The sequence below is a fragment of the Bombina bombina genome, chromosome 7 (genome assembly GCF_027579735.1).
Source record: "Bombina bombina isolate aBomBom1 chromosome 7, aBomBom1.pri, whole genome shotgun sequence".
Lineage (NCBI taxonomy): Eukaryota > Metazoa > Chordata > Amphibia > Anura > Bombinatoridae > Bombina > Bombina bombina.
Window position 1 is genome coordinate 472,184,052 of NC_069505.1, and position 22,178 is coordinate 472,206,229.

The window sequence follows — 22,178 nt, forward strand, 5'->3', positions numbered from 1 at the left end:
GTGATACTGTATTCTATCTGAATATACTGCATGTGTGTGTGTGTGTGTCATACTATATAATATCTGCATATACTGCATGTGTGTGATACTGTGTACTATCTGCATATACTGCATGTGTGTGTGTGTGATACTGTATACTATCTGCATATACTGCATGTGTGTGTGTGTGTGTGTCATACTATATAATATCTGCAAATACTGCATGTGTGTGTGATACTGTGTACTATCTGCATATACTGCATGTGTGTTTGTGATACTGTATACTATCTGCATATACTGCATGTGTGTGTGTGATACTGTATACGATCTGCATATACTGCATGTGTGTGTGTGATACTGTATACTATCTGCATATACTGCATGTGTGTGTGTGATACTGTATACTATCTGCATATACTGCATGTGTGTGTGTGATACTGTAGTGACATCACAGGTTCTTTATCCGAATGGGATCTAGCTGATACCATAACGGAAATCAATTATTTTTCTTTGTGATTCAGATTTAAGGTTAGATCGCGCTCGCTCCCAGCTGTGTAACCGGTAATTTAATACTGTATACTACCTGCATATACTGCATATGTGTGTGTGACTGTATACTATCTGTATATACTGCATGTGTGTGTGTGATACTGTGAACTATCTGCATATACTGCATGTGTGTGTGTGACTGTATACTATCTGCATATACTGCATGTGTGTGTGTGATACTGTATACTATCTGCATATACTGCATGTGTGTGTGTGATACTGTATACTATCTGCATATACTGCATGTGTGTGTGATACTGTATGCTATCTGCATATACTGCATGTGTGTGTGTGATACTGTATACTATCTGCATATACTGCATGTGTGTGTGTGATACTGTATACTATCTGCATATACTGCATGTGTGTGTGATACTGTATGCTATCTGCATATACTGCATGTGTGTGATACTGTATACTATCTGCATATACTGCATGTGTGTGTGATACTGTATACTATCTACTGCATGTGTGTGTGTGTGTGATACTGTGTACTATCTGCATATACTGCATCTGTGTGTGTGTGTGTGATACTGTATACTATCTGCATATACTGCATGTGTGTGTGTGTCATACTGTATATCTGCATATACTGCATGTGTGTGTGATACTGTGTACTATCTGCATATACTGCATCTGTGTGTGTGATACTGTATACTATCTGCATATTCCGCATGTGTGTGTGTGTGATACTGTATAATATCTGCATATACTGCATGTGTGTGTGTGACTGTATACTATCTGCATATACTGCATGTGTGTGTGTGATACTGTATACTATCTGCATATACTGCATGTGTGTGTGTGATACTGTATGCTATCTGCATATACTGCATGTGTGTGTGTGATACTGTATACTATCTGCATATACTGCATGTGTGTGTGATACTGTATACTATCTACTGCATGTGTGTGTGTGTGTGTGTGTGATACTGTGTACTATCTGCATATACTGCATCTGTGTGTGTGTGTGATACTGTATACTATCTGCATATACTGCATGTGTGTGTGTGTCATACTGTATATCTGCATATACTGCATGTGTCTGTGATACTGTGTACTATCTGCATATACTGCATCTGTGTGTGTGATACTGTATACTATCTGCATATTCCGCATGTGTGTGTGTGTGTGATACTGTATAATATCTGCATATACTGCATGTGTGTGTTATACTGTGTACTATCTGCATATACTGCATGTGTGTGTGTGATACTGTATACTATCTGCATATACTGCATGTGTGTGTGATACTGTATACTATCTGCATATACTGCGTGTGTGTGTGTGTGTCAAACTATATACTATTTGCATATACTGCATGTGTGTGTGATACTGTGTACTATCTGCATATACTGCATGTGTGTGTGTCATACTGTATAATATCTGCATATACTGCATGTGTGTGTGATACTGTGTACTATCTGCATATACTGCATCTGTGTGTGTGATACTGTATACTATCTGCATATACTGCATGTGTGTGTGATACTGTATACTATCTGCATATACTGCATGTGTGTGGTACTGTATAATATCTGCATGTACTGCATGTGTGTGTGTGATACTGTATACTATCTGCATATACTGCATGTGTGTGTCATACTATATAATATCTGCATATACTGCATGTGTGTGTGATACTGTGTACTCTCTGCATATACTGCATGTGTGTGTGTGATACTGTATACTATCTGCATATACTGCATGTGTGTTTGTGATACTGTATACTACCTGCATATACTGCATGTGTGTGTGTGATACTGTGTACTATCTGCATATACTGCATGTGTGTTATACTGTATTCTATCTGCATATACTGTGTGTGTGTGTGTCATACTATATAATATCTGCATATATTGCATGTGTGTGTGATACTGTGTACTATCTGCATATACTGCATGTGTGTGTGTGATACTGTATACTATCTGCATATACTGCATGTGTGTGTGTGTGTCATACTATATAATATCTGCATATACTGCATGTGTGTTTGATACTGTGTACTATCTGCATATACTGCATGTGTGTTTGTGATACTGTATACTATCTGCATATACTGCATGTGTGAAACTGTATACTATCTGCATATACTGCATGTGTGTGTGTGTGTGTGTGATACTGTGTGCTATCTGCATATACTGCGTGTGTGTGTGTGTGTGTGTGATACTGTATTCTATCTGAATATACTGCATGTGTGTGTGTGTGTGTCATACTATATAATATCTGCATATACTGCATGTGTGTGATACTGTGTACTATCTGCATATACTGCATGTGTGTGTGTGTGATACTGTATACTATCTGCATATACTGCATGTGTGTGTGTGTCATACTATATAATATCTGCAAATACTGCATGTGTGTGTGATACTGTGTACTATCTGCATATACTGCATGTGTGTTTGTGATACTGTATACGATCTGCATATACTGCATGTGTGTGTGTGATACTGTATTCTATCTGCATATACTGCATGTGTGTGTGATACTGTGTACTATCTGCATATACTGCATGTGTGTGTGTGTGATACTGTATACTATCTGCATATACTGCATGTGTGTGTGTGTGTCATACTATATAATATCTGCATATACTGCATGTGTGTGATACTGTGTACTATCTGCATATACTGCATGTGTGTGATACTGTATACTATCTGCATATACTGCATGTGTGTGTGTGATACTGTATACTATTTGCATATACTGCATGTGTGTGTGTGATACTGTGTACTATCTGCATATACTGCATGTGTGTGTGTGATACTGTATTCTATCTGCATATACTGCATGTGTGTGTATGATACTGTATACTGTGTGTGATACTGTATACTATCTGCATGTGTTTGTGTGACTGTATACTATCTGCATATACTGCATGTGTTTGTGATACTGTATACTATCTGTATATACTGCATGTGTGTGTGATACTGTATACTATCTGCATATACTGCATGTGTGTGTGTGTGTGTGATACTGTATACTATCTGCATATACTGCATATGTGTGTATGTGTGATACTGTATACTATCTGCATATACTGCATCTGTGTGTGTGATACTGTATACTATCTGCATATACTGCATGTGTGTGTGTGTGTGTGATACTGTATAATATCTGCATATACTGCATGTGTGTGTTATACTGTGTACTATCTGCATATACTGCATGTGTGTGTGTGATACTGTATACTATCTGCATATACTGCATGTGTGTGTGTGTGTGTGTGTGATACTGTATACTATCTGCATATACTGCATGTGTGTGTGTCATACTATATACTATTTGCATATACTGCATGTGTGTGTGATACTGTGTACTATCTGCATATACTGCATCTGTGTGTGTGATACTGTATACTATCTGCATATACTGCATGTGTGTGTGATACTGTATACTATCTGCATATACTGCATGTGTGTGGTACTGTATAATATCTGCATGTACTGCATGTGTGTGTGTGATACTGTATGTGTGTGTCATACTATATACTATCAGCATATACTGCATGTGTGTGTGTGTGTGTGATACTGTATAATATCTGCATATACTGCATGTGTGTGTTATACTGTGTAATATCTGCATATACTGCATCTGTGTGTGTGTGTGATACTGTATTCTATCTGCATATACTGCATGTGTGTGTGATACTGTGTACTATCTGCATATACTGCATGTGTGTGTGTGATACTGTATACTATCTGCATATACTGCATGTGTGTGTGTGTGTCATACTATATAATATCTGCATATACTGCATGTGTGTTTGATACTGTGTACTATCTGCATATACTGCATGTGTGAAACTGTATACTATCTGCATATACTGCATGTGTGTGTGTGTGATACTGTGTACTATCTGCATATACTGCATGTGTGTGTGTGTGTGTGTGTGATACTGTATTCTATCTGAATATACTGCATGTGTGTGTGTGTGTGTGTGTGTCATACTATATAATATCTGCATATACTGCATGTGTGTGATACTGTGTACTATCTGCATATACTGCATGTGTGTGTGTGTGTGATACTGTATACTATCTGCATATACTGCATGTGTGTGTGATACTGTGTACTATCTGCATATACTGCATGTGTGTTTGTGATACTGTATACTATCTGCATATACTGCATGTGTGTGTGTGATACTGTATACGATCTGCATATACTGCATGTGTGTGTGTGATACTGTGTACTATCTGCATATACTGCATGTGTGTGTGTGTGATACTGTATTCTATCTGCATACATTGCATGTGTGTGTGATACTGTGTACTATCTGCATATACTGCATGTGTGTGTGTGTGTGATACTGTATACTATCTGCATATACTGCATGTGTGTGTGTGTGTCATACTATATAATATCTGCATATACTGCATGTGTGTGTGATACTGTATACTATCTGCATATACTGCATGTGTGTGTGATACTGTATACTATCTGCATATACTGCATGTGTGTGTGATACTGTATACTATCTGCATATACTGCATGTGTGTGTGTGTGTGATACTGTATACTATCTGCATATACTGCGTGTGTGTGTGATACTGTATACTATCTGCATAGACTGCATGCGTGTGTGATACTGTATACTATCTGCATATACTGCATGTGTGTGTGATACTGTATACTATCTGCATATACTGCATGTGTGTGTGATACTGTATACTATCTGCATATACTGTGTGTGTGTGTGTGTGATACTGTATACTATCTGCATATACTGCATGTGTGTGTGATACTGTATACTATCTGCATATACTGCATGTGTGTGTGATACTGTATACTATCTGCATATACTGCATGTGTGTGTGTGATACTGTATACTATCTGCATATACTGCACGTGTGTGATACTGTATACTATCTGCATATACTGCATATGTGTGTGTGACTGTCACTGTATACTATCTGCATATACTGCATATGTGTGTGACTGTATACTATCTGCATATACTGCATGTGTGTGTGTGACTGTCTACTATCTGCATATACTGCATGTGTGTGTGTGATACTGTATACTATCTGCATATACTGCATGTGTGTATGATACTATATACTATCTGCATATACTGCGTGGGTGTGTGATACTGTATACTATCTGCATATACTGCATGTGTGTATGATACTATATGCTATCTGCATATACTGCGTGTGTGTGATACTGTATACTATCTGCATATACTGCATGTGTGTGTGTGTGACTGTATACTATCTGCATATACTGCATGATGTATCTGACTGTATACTATCTGCATATGTGTGTGTGACTGTATACTATCTGCATATACTACATGTGTGTGTGTGTGTGTGACTGTATACTATCTGCATATACTGCATGTGTGTGTGATACTGTATACTATCTGCATATACTGCATGTGTATGTGATACTGTATACTATCTGCATATACTGCATGTGTGTGTGATACTGTATACTATCTGCATATACTGCATATGTGTGTGTGATACTGTATACTATCTGCATATACTGCGTGTGTGTGTGATACTGTATACTATCTGCATATACTGCATGTGTGTATGACTGTATACTATCTGCATATACTGCGTGTGTGTGTGATACTGTATACTATCTGCATATACTGCATGCGTGTGTGATACTTGCATGTATGTGTGTGATACTGTATATTATCTGCATATACTGCATGTATGTGTGTGATACTGTATACTATCTGCATATACTGCATATGTGTGAGTGATACTGTATACTATCTGCATATACTGCATGTGTGTGTGACACTGTATACTATCTGCATATACTGCATGTGTTTGTGTGACTGTATACTATCTGCATATACTGCATGTGTGTGTGATACTGTAAACTATCTGCATTTACTGCATGTCTGTGATACTGTATACTATCTGCATATACTGCATGTGTGTGTGTGATACTGTATACTATCTGCATACACTGCATATGTGTGTGTGTGATACTGTATACTATCTGCATATACTGCACGTGTGTGATACTGTTTACTATCTGCATATACTGCATATGTGTGTGTGATACTGTATACTGTCTGCATATACTGCATGTGTGTGTGATACTGTATACTATCTGCATATACTGCATGTGTGTGTGTGATACTGTATACTATCTGCATATACTGCATGTGTGTGTGTGATACTGTATACTATCTGCATATACTTCATGGATGTGTGTGTGTGTGTGTGATACTGTATACTATCTGCATATACTGCGTGTGTGTGTGTGTGATACTGTATACTATCTGCATATACTACATGGATGTGTGTGTGTGATACTGTATACTATCTGCATATGCTGCATGTGTGTGTGTGTGATACTGTATACTATCTGCATATACTGCATGTGTGTGTGAAAATGCACAGCATGTGACAGTAACTGTGTGTGTGATTATGTGCAGCACATGACAGTAACTGTGTGTAATGTGTAGTATGTGTGTGTGATAATGTGCAGCATGTGACAGTAACTGTGTGTAATGTGTAGTATGTGTGTGTGTGTGTGTGATAATGTGCAGCATGTGACAGTAACTGTGTGTAATGTGTAGTATGTGTGTGAGTGATAATGTGCAGCATGTGACAGTAACTGTGTGTAATGTGTGTGTGATTATGTGCAGCATGTGACAGTAACTGTGTGTAATGTGTAGTATGTGTGTGTGCTAATGTGCAGCATGTGACAGTAACTGTGTGCAATGTGTAGTATGTGCATGTGATAGTAACTGTGTGTGATAATGTGCAGCATGTGACAGTAACTGTGTGTAATGTGTAGTATGTGTGTGAGTGATAATGTGCAGCATGTGACAGTAACTGTGTGTAATGTGTGTGTGATTATGTGCAGCATGTGACAGTAACTGTGTGTAATGTGTAGTATGTGTGTGTGCTAATGTGCAGCATGTGACAGTAACTGTGTGCAATGTGTAGTATGTGCATGTGATAGTAACTGTGTGTAATGTGTAGTATGTGTGTGTGATAATGTGCAGCATGTGACAGTAACTGTGTGTAATGTGTAGTATGTGTGTGTGATAATGTGCAGCATGTGACAGTAACTGTGTGTAATGTGTAGTATATGTGTGTGTGTGATAATGTACAGCATTTGACAGTAACTGTGTGTGTGTGATAATGTGCAGCATGTGACAGTAACTGTGTGTAATGTGTGTGTGATAATGTGCAGCATGTGACAGTAACTGTGTAGTATGTGTGTGCAGCATGTGACAATAACTGTGTGTAATGTGTAGTATGTGTGATTATGTGCAGCATGCAACAGTAACTGTGTGTAATGTGCAGCATATGACAGTAACTGTGTGTAATGTGTAGTATGTGTGTGTGATAATGTATGTGTGTCTATTCAAACCCCTAGGGGATAGGGTATCCAACTTCCTTATACATTGGGCCTCCTTTTTAAATAGGAGACGTTGTCTATCACCCCCTCTCCTCAGGGGTGGAACATCATCCACTATTTGGAATCTGAAAAGAGGGGGTGATAGTCAACGTCTCCTATTTTTAAAAAGGAGGCCCAATGGATTAGGAAGTTTGATACCCTATCCCCAGGGGTTTGAATAGAGATATCCCATGGGGCCACTTCATATAATGAAATTTGCATATTAGTAATGATATATTAATTTTCAGATCAGTGGTTCTCACTAGAGAGATCTGATTATATTAATGAAGCTAATATGCTGTACGGTATAGATTCATAATATCCTGCCTATGTGGAAATATGTATTTTTTCCCCTCTTTCCCCATAGGCTTAAACACACATATTGAAATTTTTAGGGTATAATAAACTAGGGGTAGAAATCCTCTGTGTAAGTATTTAGATATAGGTTTAGATAGGATCTAGCTGCAATATTGATATCTTTATGACCTTTTTAGTGTTTTTATCTTTTATCTTTTTTGGTTAGATTATCATTCCACTTTTAGGAAATAGGGGGAGTATGAATGTGGATCACATGTATGGAAGTTGTACTTCATTCTACCAATAAGAGCTCTGCCAAGGCCTATTTGAAGAGGTGGTAACTGCTATGACGTATACTCCTTGAAAAAGGGCGGAGTCCCGAAACGCGCGTCGGAGTTATTTGTCTATGCCATCTATTCATGACAAATTTTCATCTGCTATGCTTGCACTGAGATACATTGAACCCGAATGAATACTTTCTGGATTTTGTGAACAAACCTGTGGTGTGAAAGTCACAGAGCTACGGAGCTATCCTGCTGTTGAGCCGATTGACCTGGGCGTGACATATGCACATGATTGGAAGTGCCTTACAACGGAACCGCAAGTATCGGGCTTAATACTAACACCCATGTTGTTATAACTAACTGTTGCATCTTGTTAACACAACAACACGCTGTCGAAAAACATTGACTGCTACACACAGTGGGAACATTTCATCGCTGTTGTTACTACCGGTTGCACTGAGCTAACACGCTAATACGCTGACATGAGGCGTTGACCGTTACATGCAGTGTGAATAAACTGATACAACTTACCTGGGATTTACCTGCATATATTTAAGTAAGGGTTCAGAAGAGATCCTACAGAGTGCTTTATCTATTTTGACATAGTAACATAGCAGATGATACTTGCAGACACTGAGGCGTATTTAACGGCAATACGCTCTCCGTATTTAGCATTGCACCAGCAGCTCACAAGAGCTGCTGGTGCAACGCCCCCCCTGCAGATTCGGGCCAATGGGGTGTCAATCAACCTGATCGTACTCGATCGGGTTGAATTGTGGTGATTCCTGTCCGCTTGCTCAGAGCAGGCGGACAGGGTTATGGAGCAGCAGTCTTTAGACCGCTGCTTCATAACTGCTGTTTCTGGTGAGTCTGAAGACTCGCCAGAAACACAGGCCCTCAAGCTCCAATCGGAGCTTGATAAATGGGCCTCATTGACTTTGCTGATTAACTTTGCTTATTAACCCTTTCTGAGACGGGTTATATTATTAAACACCCGCATCTTTGGGATTACAAGTACTAAATCAAGCATTGAAACATTTGGGTCTTAAGTGACTTTTTTTCACAGATAGCGGCATATTTTTGATTCCCCCAGGGACGCCTGGGGTGTAATCGCTCTTTTTGTTTGTATGCATGATGGATGGGTGTTTGGAATGGGAAGGGTTTTAGGCAGTGACTTTTTTCTCCATTTTGTATACTAATAAAGTTGTTTTTTTCATTATTTAGGTGTGCTCAGTAAAATTGTGTATATTGATGACAGTATTTGTGGCAATACTATACTCATGCACCCTCTCAATAAGAAGAGCAGTCAGAATTTACTGATTTAATTAAAGTATTTATTCATTACATTATATTTTTTGAAGTGGTGCTGTTGCTATATATTTTTTATATATTCTAATTATCAGTGATATTCCGGATCTGATTTTATAAAGGGAGAGTTTACAATCACTTTAAATAGATAATAAACCGTAGTGTTTTCAAAAACGCTAGGATTTACCAGCACAAAAAAATAAAGGTGACTTTCATTTACGAGTTAAAAAAAAAAAAACTGTGTAGAAGGTACTTTTATTTCGCTGCGTATACTAGCACGGCTATTGGCTAAGTGGTGGGAACTAGAGCTGCTTAGGTTCGCAGTGAAGCTGTCGGGAAATAAACGTTTCTAAGCTCTACACAGTTTTTTTGATTTGTGAATGAAGGTCATATTTATTTTTAGTGCTGGTGAATCTTAGCTAGGATTTACCATCCCATTAATAATGAGACAATGTACCTCTAAAATAAGCGTAAAACCTGACGTGCTGCAGAAGATGACGGAATCAGTGGGAAAATAAACAATAAAGGTTTAGCTATATTTTTCCTTACACTGCCACCCAATGCAGTGTAGTATAAAAAGGTGTATAGACACACAAGATTTATTTTATATTTTTTTTGAAGACTGTCACCAATTTGAATACAATTTTTCAAAAAAGCTCACCTCCAATAAACATCTATACAAACAGCACCGATGTAACTTATAAACCACTCACATTTTTTATATTTTACAGATATCTGAGATTTAACCCATTGGATGCCAGTAATACACACACAGTGTAGTTGGGTTGCAATTCGCTGTGCTCAGCTGCTGCCGTATACTCAGACGTAAGTACAGACATTCTCAAAATGACTCTGCCCCTCTGTGAAACTAGAATTGTTTTGGAAATGGGAATTTATGCTAAATGTGGAATCAAAACATTTTTGCATTTAAAATATATATATATATTTTTTTATAAAATAAATATTCACAATAATCTAACTTATTTGCATTTCATGTGCCTTACTTTTTAGTTTTTTTTTCTATATTTGGGTATTAATTCAAACTTAAAGGGACAGTCTACACCAGAATTTTTGTTGTATAAAAAGATTATTATTACCCATTGCCCAGTTTTGCATAACCAACACTGTTATATTAATATACTTTTTACCTCTGTGATTACCTTGTATCTAAGCCTCTGCAGACTGCCCCCTTATCTCAGTTCTTTTGTCAGACTTTCATTTTAGCCAACTAGTCATAAATAACTATACGGGAGTGAGCACAATGTTATCTATATGACACACATGAACTAGTGCTGTCTAGCTGTGAAAAACTGTCAAAATGCACTGAAATAAGAGACGGCCTTCAAGGGCTTAGTAATCAGTTTGAGCCTACCTAGGTTTAGCTTTCAACAAAGAATACCAAGAGAACAAAGCAAAATTGAAGTTCAAAGTAAATTGGAAAGTTAATAATAGCATAAAAAAACACTGGAACTGTTTAATAAAGGGAAGTGAAACCCAAACAAAAATTATTTCATGATTCAGATAGAGAACACAAATTAAAAAAATAATAATCGAATCTACTCCTATTATACATTTGCTTTGCTCCTCCTGTTGCATTAAAGTGATGGTAAACTTGACATGTTTTAAAAGCAGGTCTGGACCTTAAGCGATATCTAACAGGGACTTTAATTGATCGCGTGTAATGAGGATGCGCTGTAACTTACATATTAATCTCGCTGCGCCATTTTAATACATCACACTCCAGCCGCCCACTTTATAACACATAGTTTTTTAAGCTAACGGATTCAAATTATCCCCCAATTCGTGCTCTAGCTACATAACAAGTGCCGTACAACTAGAGCACCGATTGGAGAACAGTTCAAACTGTTAGCTCAGCAAAAATATGTGTTATGAAGTGGGCGTAAAATATCGCTTAGATTCTGGACCTGATTTTAAAACATGTCAAGTTTACCATCACTTTAATACATTTTATTCACTTTAATCCCGTTGTGAATAAGCAGTGACACTCGAATCCTGGTCTGTATATGTTGTATAGATACAGGTGTTGGTTACCCATAATTCACACTATTTCCAGCTATAACAATGAACTGTACATGAGACCCCCTTTCTCTCTCTCTTTCTCTCTCTCTTTCTCTCTCTCTTTCTCTCTCTCTCTCTCTCTCTTTCTTTCTCCCTCTCTTTTTCTCTCTCTCTCTCTCTCTCTCTCTCTCTCTCTCTCTCTCTCTCTCTCTCTCTCTCTTTCTTATATCTCTCTCTCTTTCTCTCTCTTTCTCTCTCTCTTTCTTTGTCTGTCTCTCTTTCTTTATCCCTCTCTTTTTCTCTCTCTCTCTCTCTCTCTCTCTCTCTCTCTCTCTCTCTCTTTCTTATATCTCTCTCTCTTTCTCTCTCTCTTTCTTTGTCTCTCTTTCTCTCTCTCTCTCTCTCTCTCTCTCTCTCTCTCTTTCTCTCTCTCTCTCTCTCTCTCTCTCTCTTTCTTTCTCCCTCTCTTTTCTCTCTCTCTCTCTCTCTCTCTCTCTCTCTCTCTCTCTCTCTCTCTTATATCTCTCTCTCTTTCTTTGTCTCTCTTTCTTTCTCTCTCTGTTTCTGTTTCTTTGTCTCTCTTTCTTTCTCTCTCTCTCTGTTTAGGTTCCTGTTATTATGAAGATCACGTACAAAACACGTCACTGTGTTTACCAGTAGGAATATCTGACAATTTCAATGGCACTTAACAAGACAATGTCGACCAAGAACCAGACCTCAGACCTTTCTGATGCACACAGAGGTAAGCAGACGTCACATGACACCTAGTTTTGTCAGCAGAATGGGATAATATTTACAGTAACGAACCAGAAACCTCAGTCATGTGATCACCTTAAAGGGACATTAAACACTTTGAGATGGTAATACAAAATGATAAATCAGTTCCCATTGTTTTATAGACACTAAAACTTTACACTTATTTTGTCACTATTTAAACGGCTAATGAAACTTTAAAAATATGTTATTCTCAGACTAATCTTTTCTTTGAATGCATCATTCTATCTGGCATTTATTTAGTGTTTAATGTCCCTTTAAACGGACATAGCAGTCGGTAGTATACTGAGGCTGTGCAGAAGTTTCTGCTAAGCTGGGTTTAAAAATCTGCTTTAGTTCTGATGTTAATGACAAAACCACATGAAATGTGTGAAACAGATCACTAATGCTAAACAAAGCTATGGTTATACGTTAGGCAATGTCTGTTACACCTCTTATAGATAGCAGTAAAGTATGAAGCTAAGTTAGCACTCCCTTCAGATGCTCGCTGCCAGCCCTGGTTCTCCCAGACCGTATCCAGAAACAAGAAATATTGAAAATGGCGGCGCTGTGTCACCCCAGGCTTCTTTCACCTCCAAAATAAAAAGCTCACAGCGGTGTAGCACGTTTCAAACAGTATGGTAGGCGCACAAATAGGTCATACTCACAAGATTTCAGTTTAAATCAGCCATCACAATGGTACCTTCAGATGCAGCTTCAGAGTTTATGAAAATATAGCTCAACGCGTTTCGACAAACAAGCCTTTATCAAGAGCATTAAAATCATCATTAAAATCAATACAGGTCAAAACAAGTTGTACTTTATTGATTTTAATGCTCTTGATAAAGACTTGTTTGCCGAAACGCTTTGAGATATATTTTCATAAACTCTGAAGCTGTATGTGAAGGTACCATTGTGATGGCTGATTTAAACTGAAATCTTGTGAGTATGACCTGTTTGTGCGCCTACCATACTGTTTGAAACATGCTACACCGCTGTGAGTTTTTTATTTTAAAGGTGAAAGAAGCCAGGTTTCTCAGAGGAAAAGAGCAGCTCGTATTCCCTGGGGTGACACAGCCCCGCCATTTTCGATAATGCTTGTTACACCGGCAGGTCTATAGATCGTCACACACAGGAGGAACTTTATCTCATCAAGTGACAAAACACTGTTCAGCCAAGTCTCATCTCAACAGTCCAGATTTTTATTCTGTGATGATACCTTGAGGACAATTTAACAAATGTCTTGCGGACCTGATCCGACAGTGCGGATCAGGTCCGCATGACATCGCTGAATGTGGCTAGCAATACGCTCTCCGTATTCAGCATTGCACCAGAAGCTCACAGGAGCTGCTGGTACAACGCCGCCCCCTGCAGACTCATCAACCCGATCGTACTCGATCGGGTTGAATTCCGGCGATTCCTGTCCGCCTGCTCAGAGCTACACGGTGTCTGAAAGACAGTTGCTGATCGCTCCTCTTCCACAGAATAACACAACTTTTTTTATTTTAACCAGGCTGAGAACCAAATACTAATGGGACATAAACCCCACATTTTTCTTTTATGATTCAGATAGAACATACAGTTCTTAACAACTTTCCAATGTATTTCTATTATAAAAATGTCTTTGGTATCTTGTTATCCTTTGTTGAAAAGCAGGTAGGTATGCTCAGGAGTGTGCACGTGTCTGCAGTACTATATGACAGCAGTTTTGCAAGAATGTTATACATTGGCAAGAGCACTAGATGGCAACACTATTTCCTGTCATGTAGTGCTGCAGACAGGTGCACGCTACCCATCTAGATATCTCTTCAACAAAAGAGTAACATGAGAACAAAGCAAATTTGATCATAGAAGTAAATGATAAACTTTTATAAAATTGTATTCTCTATCTGAATCCAGAAAAAAAAATGGGTTTCGTGTCCCTTTAACAAGCAGTGACATAGCGACGTTCCTGCCAGTTGTTTACAAAGAGTATATGAATTAGTCACAATAAAGTATCTCCTAGTGCTAACGAATACTGTGCGCCAAGCAGCAAAGGAAACCGCTTCATTTCTAAGGCCTTAGCTGGCCAGCAATTTTATTGCCTTCTCTATGAAACCCAAAAATTTTCTTTTGTGATTCAGACAGAGCATAACATTTAAAACAAGTTTCTAATTTACTTCTAGTATTAAATTTGCTTAGTTCCCATGAAATTCTGTGTTAAAGAGATAGGTAGGCATCTGGAGCACCACATGACAGGAAATAGTGCTGCCCTCTAGTGCTCTTGCAAATGGATAACATTCTTATAAAACTGCTGCCATCTAGTGCTGTAGCTAATGTATAACATTGTTATAAAACTGCTGCCATCTAGTGCTCTTGCTAATGTATAACATTGTTATAAAAATGCTGCCATCTAGTGCTCTTGCTAATGTATAACATTGTTATAAAAATGCTGCAATCTAGTGCTCTTGCTAATGTATAACATTGTTATAAACTGCTGCCATCTAGCGCTCTTGCTAATGTATAACATTGTTATAAAACTGCTGCCATCTAGCGCTCTTGCTTATGTATAACATTGTTATAAAACTGCTGCCATCTAGTGCTCTTGCTAATGTATAACATTATTATAAAACTGCTGCCCTCTAGTGCTCTTGCTAATGTATAACATTGTTATAAAACTGCTGCCATCTAGTGCTCTTGCTAATGTATAACATTGTTATAAAAATGCTGCCATCTAGTGCTCTTGCTAATGTATAACATTGTTTTAAAATGCTGCAATCTAGTGCTCTTGCTAATGTATAACATTGTTATAAACTGCTGCCATCTAGCGCTCTTGCTAATGTATAACATTGTTATAAAACTGCTGCCATCTAGTGCTCTTGCTTATGTATAACATTGTTATAAAACTGCTGCCATCTAGTGCTCTTGCTAATGTATAACATTGTTATAAAACTGCTGCCATCTAGTGCTCTTGCAAATGTATAACATTATTATAAAACTGCTGCCCTCTAGTGTTCTTGCAAATGGATAACATTATTATAAAACTGCTGCCATCTAGTGCTCTTGCAAATGGATAACATTCTTATAAAACTGCTGCCCTCTAGTGCTCTTGCTAATGTATAACATTATTATAAAACTGCTGCCCTCTAGTGCTCTTGCAAATGGATAACATTATTATAAAACTGTTGCCATCTAGTGCTCTTGCTAATGTATAACATTGTTATAAAACTGCTGTCATCAAGTGTTCTTGCTAATGTATAACATTGTTATAAAACTGCTGCCATCTAGTGCTCTTGCTAATGTATAACATTATTAAAAAACTGCTGCCATCTAGTGCTCTTGCTAATGTATAACATTGTTATAAAACTGCTGCCATCTAGTGCTCTTGCTAATGTATAACATTGTTATAAAACTGCTGCCATCTAGTGCTCTTGCTAATGGATAACATTCTTATAAAACTGCTGCCATCTATTGCTCTTGCTAATGTATAACATTGTTATAAAACTGCTACCATCTAGTGCTCTTGCTAATGTATAACATTCTTATAAAACTGCTGCCATCTAGTGCTCTTGCTAATGTATAACATTGTTATAAAACTGCTACCATCTAGTGCTCTTGCTAATGTATAACATTATTATAAAACTGCTGCCATCTAGTGCTCTTGCTAATGTATAACATTCTTATAAAACTGCTGCCCTCTAGTGCTCTTGCAAATGGATAACATTCTTATAAAACTGCTGCCATCTAGTGCTGTAGCTAATGTATAACATTGTTATAAAACTGCTGCCATCTAGTGCTCTTGCTAATGTATAACATTGTTATAAAAATGCTGCCATCTAGTGCTCTTGCTAATGTATAACATTGTTATAAAAATGCTGCAATCTAGTGCTCTTGCTAATGTATAACATTGTTATAAACTGCTGCCATCTAGCGCTCTTGCTAATGTATAACATTGTTATAAAACTGCTGCCATCTAGCGCTCTTGCTTATGTATAACATTGTTATAAAACTGCTGCCATCTAGTGCTCTTGCTAATGTATAACATTATTATAAAACTGCTGCCCTCTAGTGCTCTTGCTAATGTATAACATTGTTATAAAACTGCTGCCATCTAGTGCTCTTGCTAATGTATAACATTGTTATAAAAATGCTGCCATCTAGTGCTCTTGCTAATGTATAACATTGTTTTAAAATGCTGCAATCTAGTGCTCTTGCTAATGTATAACATTGTTATAAACTGCTGCCATCTAGCGCTCTTGCTAATGTATAACATTGTTATAAAACTGCTGCCATCTAGTGCTCTTGCTTATGTATAACATTGTTATAAAACTGCTGCCATCTAGTGCTCTTGCTAATGTATAACATTGTTATAAAACTGCTGCCATCTAGTGCTCTTGCAAATGTATAACATTATTATAAAACTGCTGCCCTCTAGTGTTCTTGCAAATGGATAACATTATTATAAAACTGCTGCCATCTAGTGCTCTTGCAAATGGATAACATTCTTATAAAACTGCTGCCCTCTAGTGCTCTTGCTAATGTATAACATTATTATAAAACTGCTGCCCTCTAGTGCTCTTGCAAATGGATAACATTCTTATAAAACTGTTGCCATCTAGTGCTCTTGCTAATGTATAACATTGTTATAAAACTGCTGTCATCAAGTGTTCTTGCTAATGTATAACATTGTTATAAAACTGCTGCCATCTAGTGCTCTTGCTAATGTATAACATTATTAAAAAACTGCTGCCATCTAGTGCTCTTGCTAATGTATAACATTGTTATAAAACTGCTGCCATCTAGTGCTCTTGCTAATGTATAACATTGTTATAAAACTGCTGCCATCTAGTGCTCTTGCTAATGTATAACATTGTTATAAAACTGCTGCCATCTAGTGCTCTTGCTAATGGATAACATTCTTATAAAACTGCTGCCATCTATTGCTCTTGCTAATGTATAACATTGTTATAAAACTGCTACCATCTAGTGCTCTTGCTAATGTATAACATTCTTATAAAACTGCTGCCATCTAGTGCTCTTGCTAATGTATAACATTGTTATAAAACTGCTACCATCTAGTGCTCTTGCTAATGTATAACATTATTATAAAACTGCTGCCCTCTAGTGCTCTTGCAAATGGATAACATTGCTATAAAACTGCTGCCATATCTCCAGAAATGGGCCATCTCCTAAGCTTTTGTCCCTGTTTTTCAACAAAAGATACCATGTAAACAGAGACAAATTGATAATAGCAGTAAATTAGACACTTGTTTAAAATCGCATGCTCTATCTGAATCATGAAAGAAAAAAAAATGGGTTTCAAGCTCCTTTTAATATGATTTGTTAATTAATATATTAATTATTTGTTTACTTCTTTGTGGATAGAATCATAAAAAAAATTGTCTGTCCCTAACATTATCCTTTGTTGAAAAGCAAGGAGGTAACTTCAGTAGTGAGCATGTGTCTGTAACACTAGATGGCAGCAGTTTTTTTCTATTGTGCACACTACCTACCTAAATATCCCTTCAACAAAGAATACTATAAGAACTAAGCAAATTTGATGATATAAGTAAATTAGAAACTTTTTTAAAAAATGTTATATTCTGTCTGCTTAATTCATTTTGTATTTTTATTCTAGAATATAGTGGATCATAGCCCAGTATAAGGCCTTAAAGGGGACAGTAAACACTTTGAGATTGTAATATAAACTGTCAATAATGTGAAGTAAAAAACTTTGCAATATATTTTTATTTTGTTAACATAATGACTTTAGCGAGCTTTGTCTACTTCAGTTTGGCTACGGAAAAAAACAACTTCAGCCAACAAGGTGTTAATGCATTCCAAAAAAAGTGACACTCACCTAGCATGCCAATTTATTACAGTATAGAAGAAATTCTTGTAATTAGGTTTAAAAGGTAAAATAATAGAGGGAAAGTACCACAGTGTGTGTATTTGGTGTTTTTTTCTGCCTGGGAAAAACACAAACTGTTTTATGGTGAAGTTATGAAAACTAGATCATGTGATATAAAAACTAGATCATGTGATATAAATACTAGACCATGTGATATAAACACTAGATCATGTGATATAAACACTAGACCATGTAATATAAACACTAGACCATGTAATATAAACACTAGCTCATGTGATATAAACACTAGATCATGTGATATAAACACTAGATCACGATCATGTGATATAAAAACTAGATCATGTGATATAAATACTAGATCATGTGATATAAAAACTAGATCATGTGACATAAAAACTAGATTATGGGATATAAACACCGGATCATGTGATATAAACACTAGATCATGCAATATAAACACTAGATCATGGGATATAAACACTCGATCATGGGATATAAACACTGGATCATGTGATATAAGCACTAGATCATGGGCTATAAACACTAGATCATGGGCTATAAACACTAGATCATGGGATATAAACACTAGATCATGGGATATAAACACTACAGGGAGTGCAGAATTATTAGGCAAATGAGTATTTTGACCACATCATCCTCTTTATGCATGTTGTCTTACTCCAAGCTGTATAGGCTCGAAAGCCTACTACCAATTAAGCATATTAGGTGATGTGCATCTCTGTAATGAGAAGGGGTGTGGTCTAATGGCATCAACACCCTATATCAGGTGTGCATAATTATTAGGCAACTTCCTTTCCTTTGGCAAAATGGGTCAAAAGAAGGACTTGACAGGCTCAGAAAAGTCAAAAATAGTGAGATATCTTGCAGAGGGATGCAGCACTCTTAAAATTGCAAAGCTTCTGAAGCGTGATCATCGAACAATCAAGCGTTTCATTCAAAATAGTCAACAGGGTCGCAAGAAGCGTGTGGAAAAACCAAGGGGCAAAATAACTGCCCATGAACTGAGAAAAGTCAAGCGTGCAGCTGCTAAGATGCCACTTGCCACCAGTTTGGCCATATTTCAGAGCTGCAACATCACTGGAGTGCCCAAAAGCACAAGGTGTGCAATACTCAGAGACATGGCCAAGGTAAGAAAGGCTGAAAGATGACCACCACTGAACAAGACACACAAGCTGAAACGTCAAGACTGGGCCAAGAAATATCTCAAGACTGATTTTTCTAAGGTTTTATGGACTGATGAAATGAGAGTGAGTCTTGATGGGCCAGATGGATGGGCCCGTGGCTGGATTGGTAAAGGGCAGAGAGCTCCAGTCCGACTCAGACGCCAGCAAGGTGGAGGTGGAGTACTGGTTTGGGCTGGTATCATCAAAGATGAGCTTGTGGGGCCTTTTCGGGTTGAGGATGGAGTCAAGCTCAACTCCCAGTCCTACTGCCAGTTTCTGGAAGACACCTTCTTCGAGCAGTGGTACAGGAAGAAGTCTGCATCCTTCAAGAAAAACATGATTTTCATGCAGGACAATGCTCCATCACAAACGTCCAAGTACTCCACAGCGTGGCTGGCAAGAAAGGGTATAAAAGAAGAAAATCTAATGACATGGCCTCCTTGTTCACCTGATCTGAACCCCATTGAGAACCTGTGGTCCATCATCAAAAGTGAGATTTACAAGGAGGGAAAACAGTACACCTCTCTGAACAGTGTCTGGGAGGCTGTGGTTGCTGCTGCACGCAATGTTGATGGTGAACAGATCAAAACACTGACAGAATCCATGGATGGCAGGCTTTTGAGTGTCCTTGCAAAGAAAGGTGGCTATATTGGTCACTGATTTGTTTTTGTTTTGTTTTTGAATGTCAGAAATGTATATTTGTGAATGTTGAGATGTTATATTGGTTTCACTGGTAAAAATAAATAATTGAAATGGGTATATATTTGTTTTTTGTTAAGTTGCCTAATAATTATGCACAGTAATAGTCACCTGCACACACAGATATCCCCCTAAAATAGCTAAAACTAAAAACAAACTAAAAACTACTTCCAAAAATATTCAGCTTTGATATTAATGAGTTTTTTGGGTTCATTGAGAACATGGTTGTTGTTCAATAATAAAATTAATCCTCAAAAATACAACTTGCCTAATAATTCTGCACTCCCTGTAGATCATGGTAAATAAACACTGGATCATGGTAAATAAACACTAGATCATGGTAAATAAACACTAGATCATGGTAAATAAACACTAGATCATGGGATATAAACACTCGATCATGGTAAATAAACACTAGATCATGGTAAATAAACACTAGATCATGGTAAATAAACACTAGATCATGGGATATAAACACTCGATCATGGGATATAAACACTAGATCATGGGATATAAACACTCGATCATGGGATATAAACACTAGATCATGCGATATAAACACTAGATCATGGGATATAAACACTCGATCATGGGATATAAACACTAAATCATGGGATATAAACACTAGATCATGGTAAATAAACACTAGATCATGGTAAATAAACACTAGATCATGGGATATAAACACTAAATCATGGGATATAAACACTAGATCATGGGATATAAACACTAGATCATGCGATATAAACACTAGATCATGGGATATAAACACTAGATCATGTGATATAAACACTAAATCATGGGATATAAACACTAGATCATGGTAAATAAACACTAGATCATGGTAAATAAACACTAGATCATGGGATATAAACACTAGATCATGGGATATAAACACTAGATCATGGGATATAAACACTAGATCATGGGATATAAACACTCAATCATGGGATATAAACACTAGATCATGCGATATAAACACTAGATCATGCAATATAAACACTAGATCATGGTAAATAAACACTAGATCATGGGATATAAACACTAGATCATGGGATATAAAAACTAGATCATTGGATATATACACTAGATCATGTGATATTAAAAGGGAATCTGCTTTATTTGTACAGACAAAGATAACGCCAATATATTGAAAGTTGAGGTAACAGAAGATCTGTGTGCTGAAGCTTTGGATGCAGAAACCAGTGACAGTTTTAGCCTAGGTAAGTGTGCACGTGGGTTACAGGTAGGGTTGTTTTTTATCATTAGCATAATTAATTATGCAGTTATGACAACACAGAAAGTGACATCAAATAATTTTGAAAGACGAGAAAAAAGAGGTTTATAAACTCACTCCAATCAAATTTTATTGATGAAATGTACAGAGCGATAAAGATAATTATAGATCGATAAATAGTAATACAGATAGACAGATATATAGATGATAGAGGATATATTGTTGAAAAATATTTCAGCGGGATCAGCAATAACAGTACATTGCGGCTCCTACTAGAACATTACTCACTTATCTTCCTTTAATTAGATATAGGATTAGATAGATGGATGGATCAATAGATACAAGATGGATAGATAGATAGATAAATAGATACAGGATGGGTTGATAGATACAGGATAGATAGATAGATAGATAGATAGATAGATAGATAGATAGATAGATAGATAGATAGATAGATAGATAGATGACGGATAGATACAGAATAGATACAGTGCCCTCCATTAATATTGGCTCCCTTGGTAAATATAAGCAAAGAAGGCTGTGAAAAATTGTCTTTATTGTTTTAAACTTTTTTTCTTTTGTTTAAACAAATACACAAAAATACTCTGCTCTCACAAACACAAAACAGGATTA

General features: G+C 37.1%; 1 protein-coding gene across 1 annotated transcript in view; it reads left to right on the forward strand.

Annotated features, from left to right (window-relative positions):
- Positions 1-462: 462 nt before the first annotated feature.
- The window catches only part of LOC128666757 (gastrula zinc finger protein XlCGF26.1-like), a 66,617-nt gene continuing 44,901 nt past the window's right edge, over positions 463-22,178 (forward strand). Inside the window, exons 1-4 of the mRNA XM_053721527.1 lie at positions 463-540; positions 10,534-10,627; positions 12,428-12,563; positions 21,439-21,531. Of these exons, the coding sequence (XP_053577502.1) occupies positions 12,500-12,563; positions 21,439-21,531 (157 nt within the window). The 5' untranslated portion in view covers positions 463-540; positions 10,534-10,627; positions 12,428-12,499. The remainder of the gene's footprint in view (positions 541-10,533; positions 10,628-12,427; positions 12,564-21,438; positions 21,532-22,178) is intronic.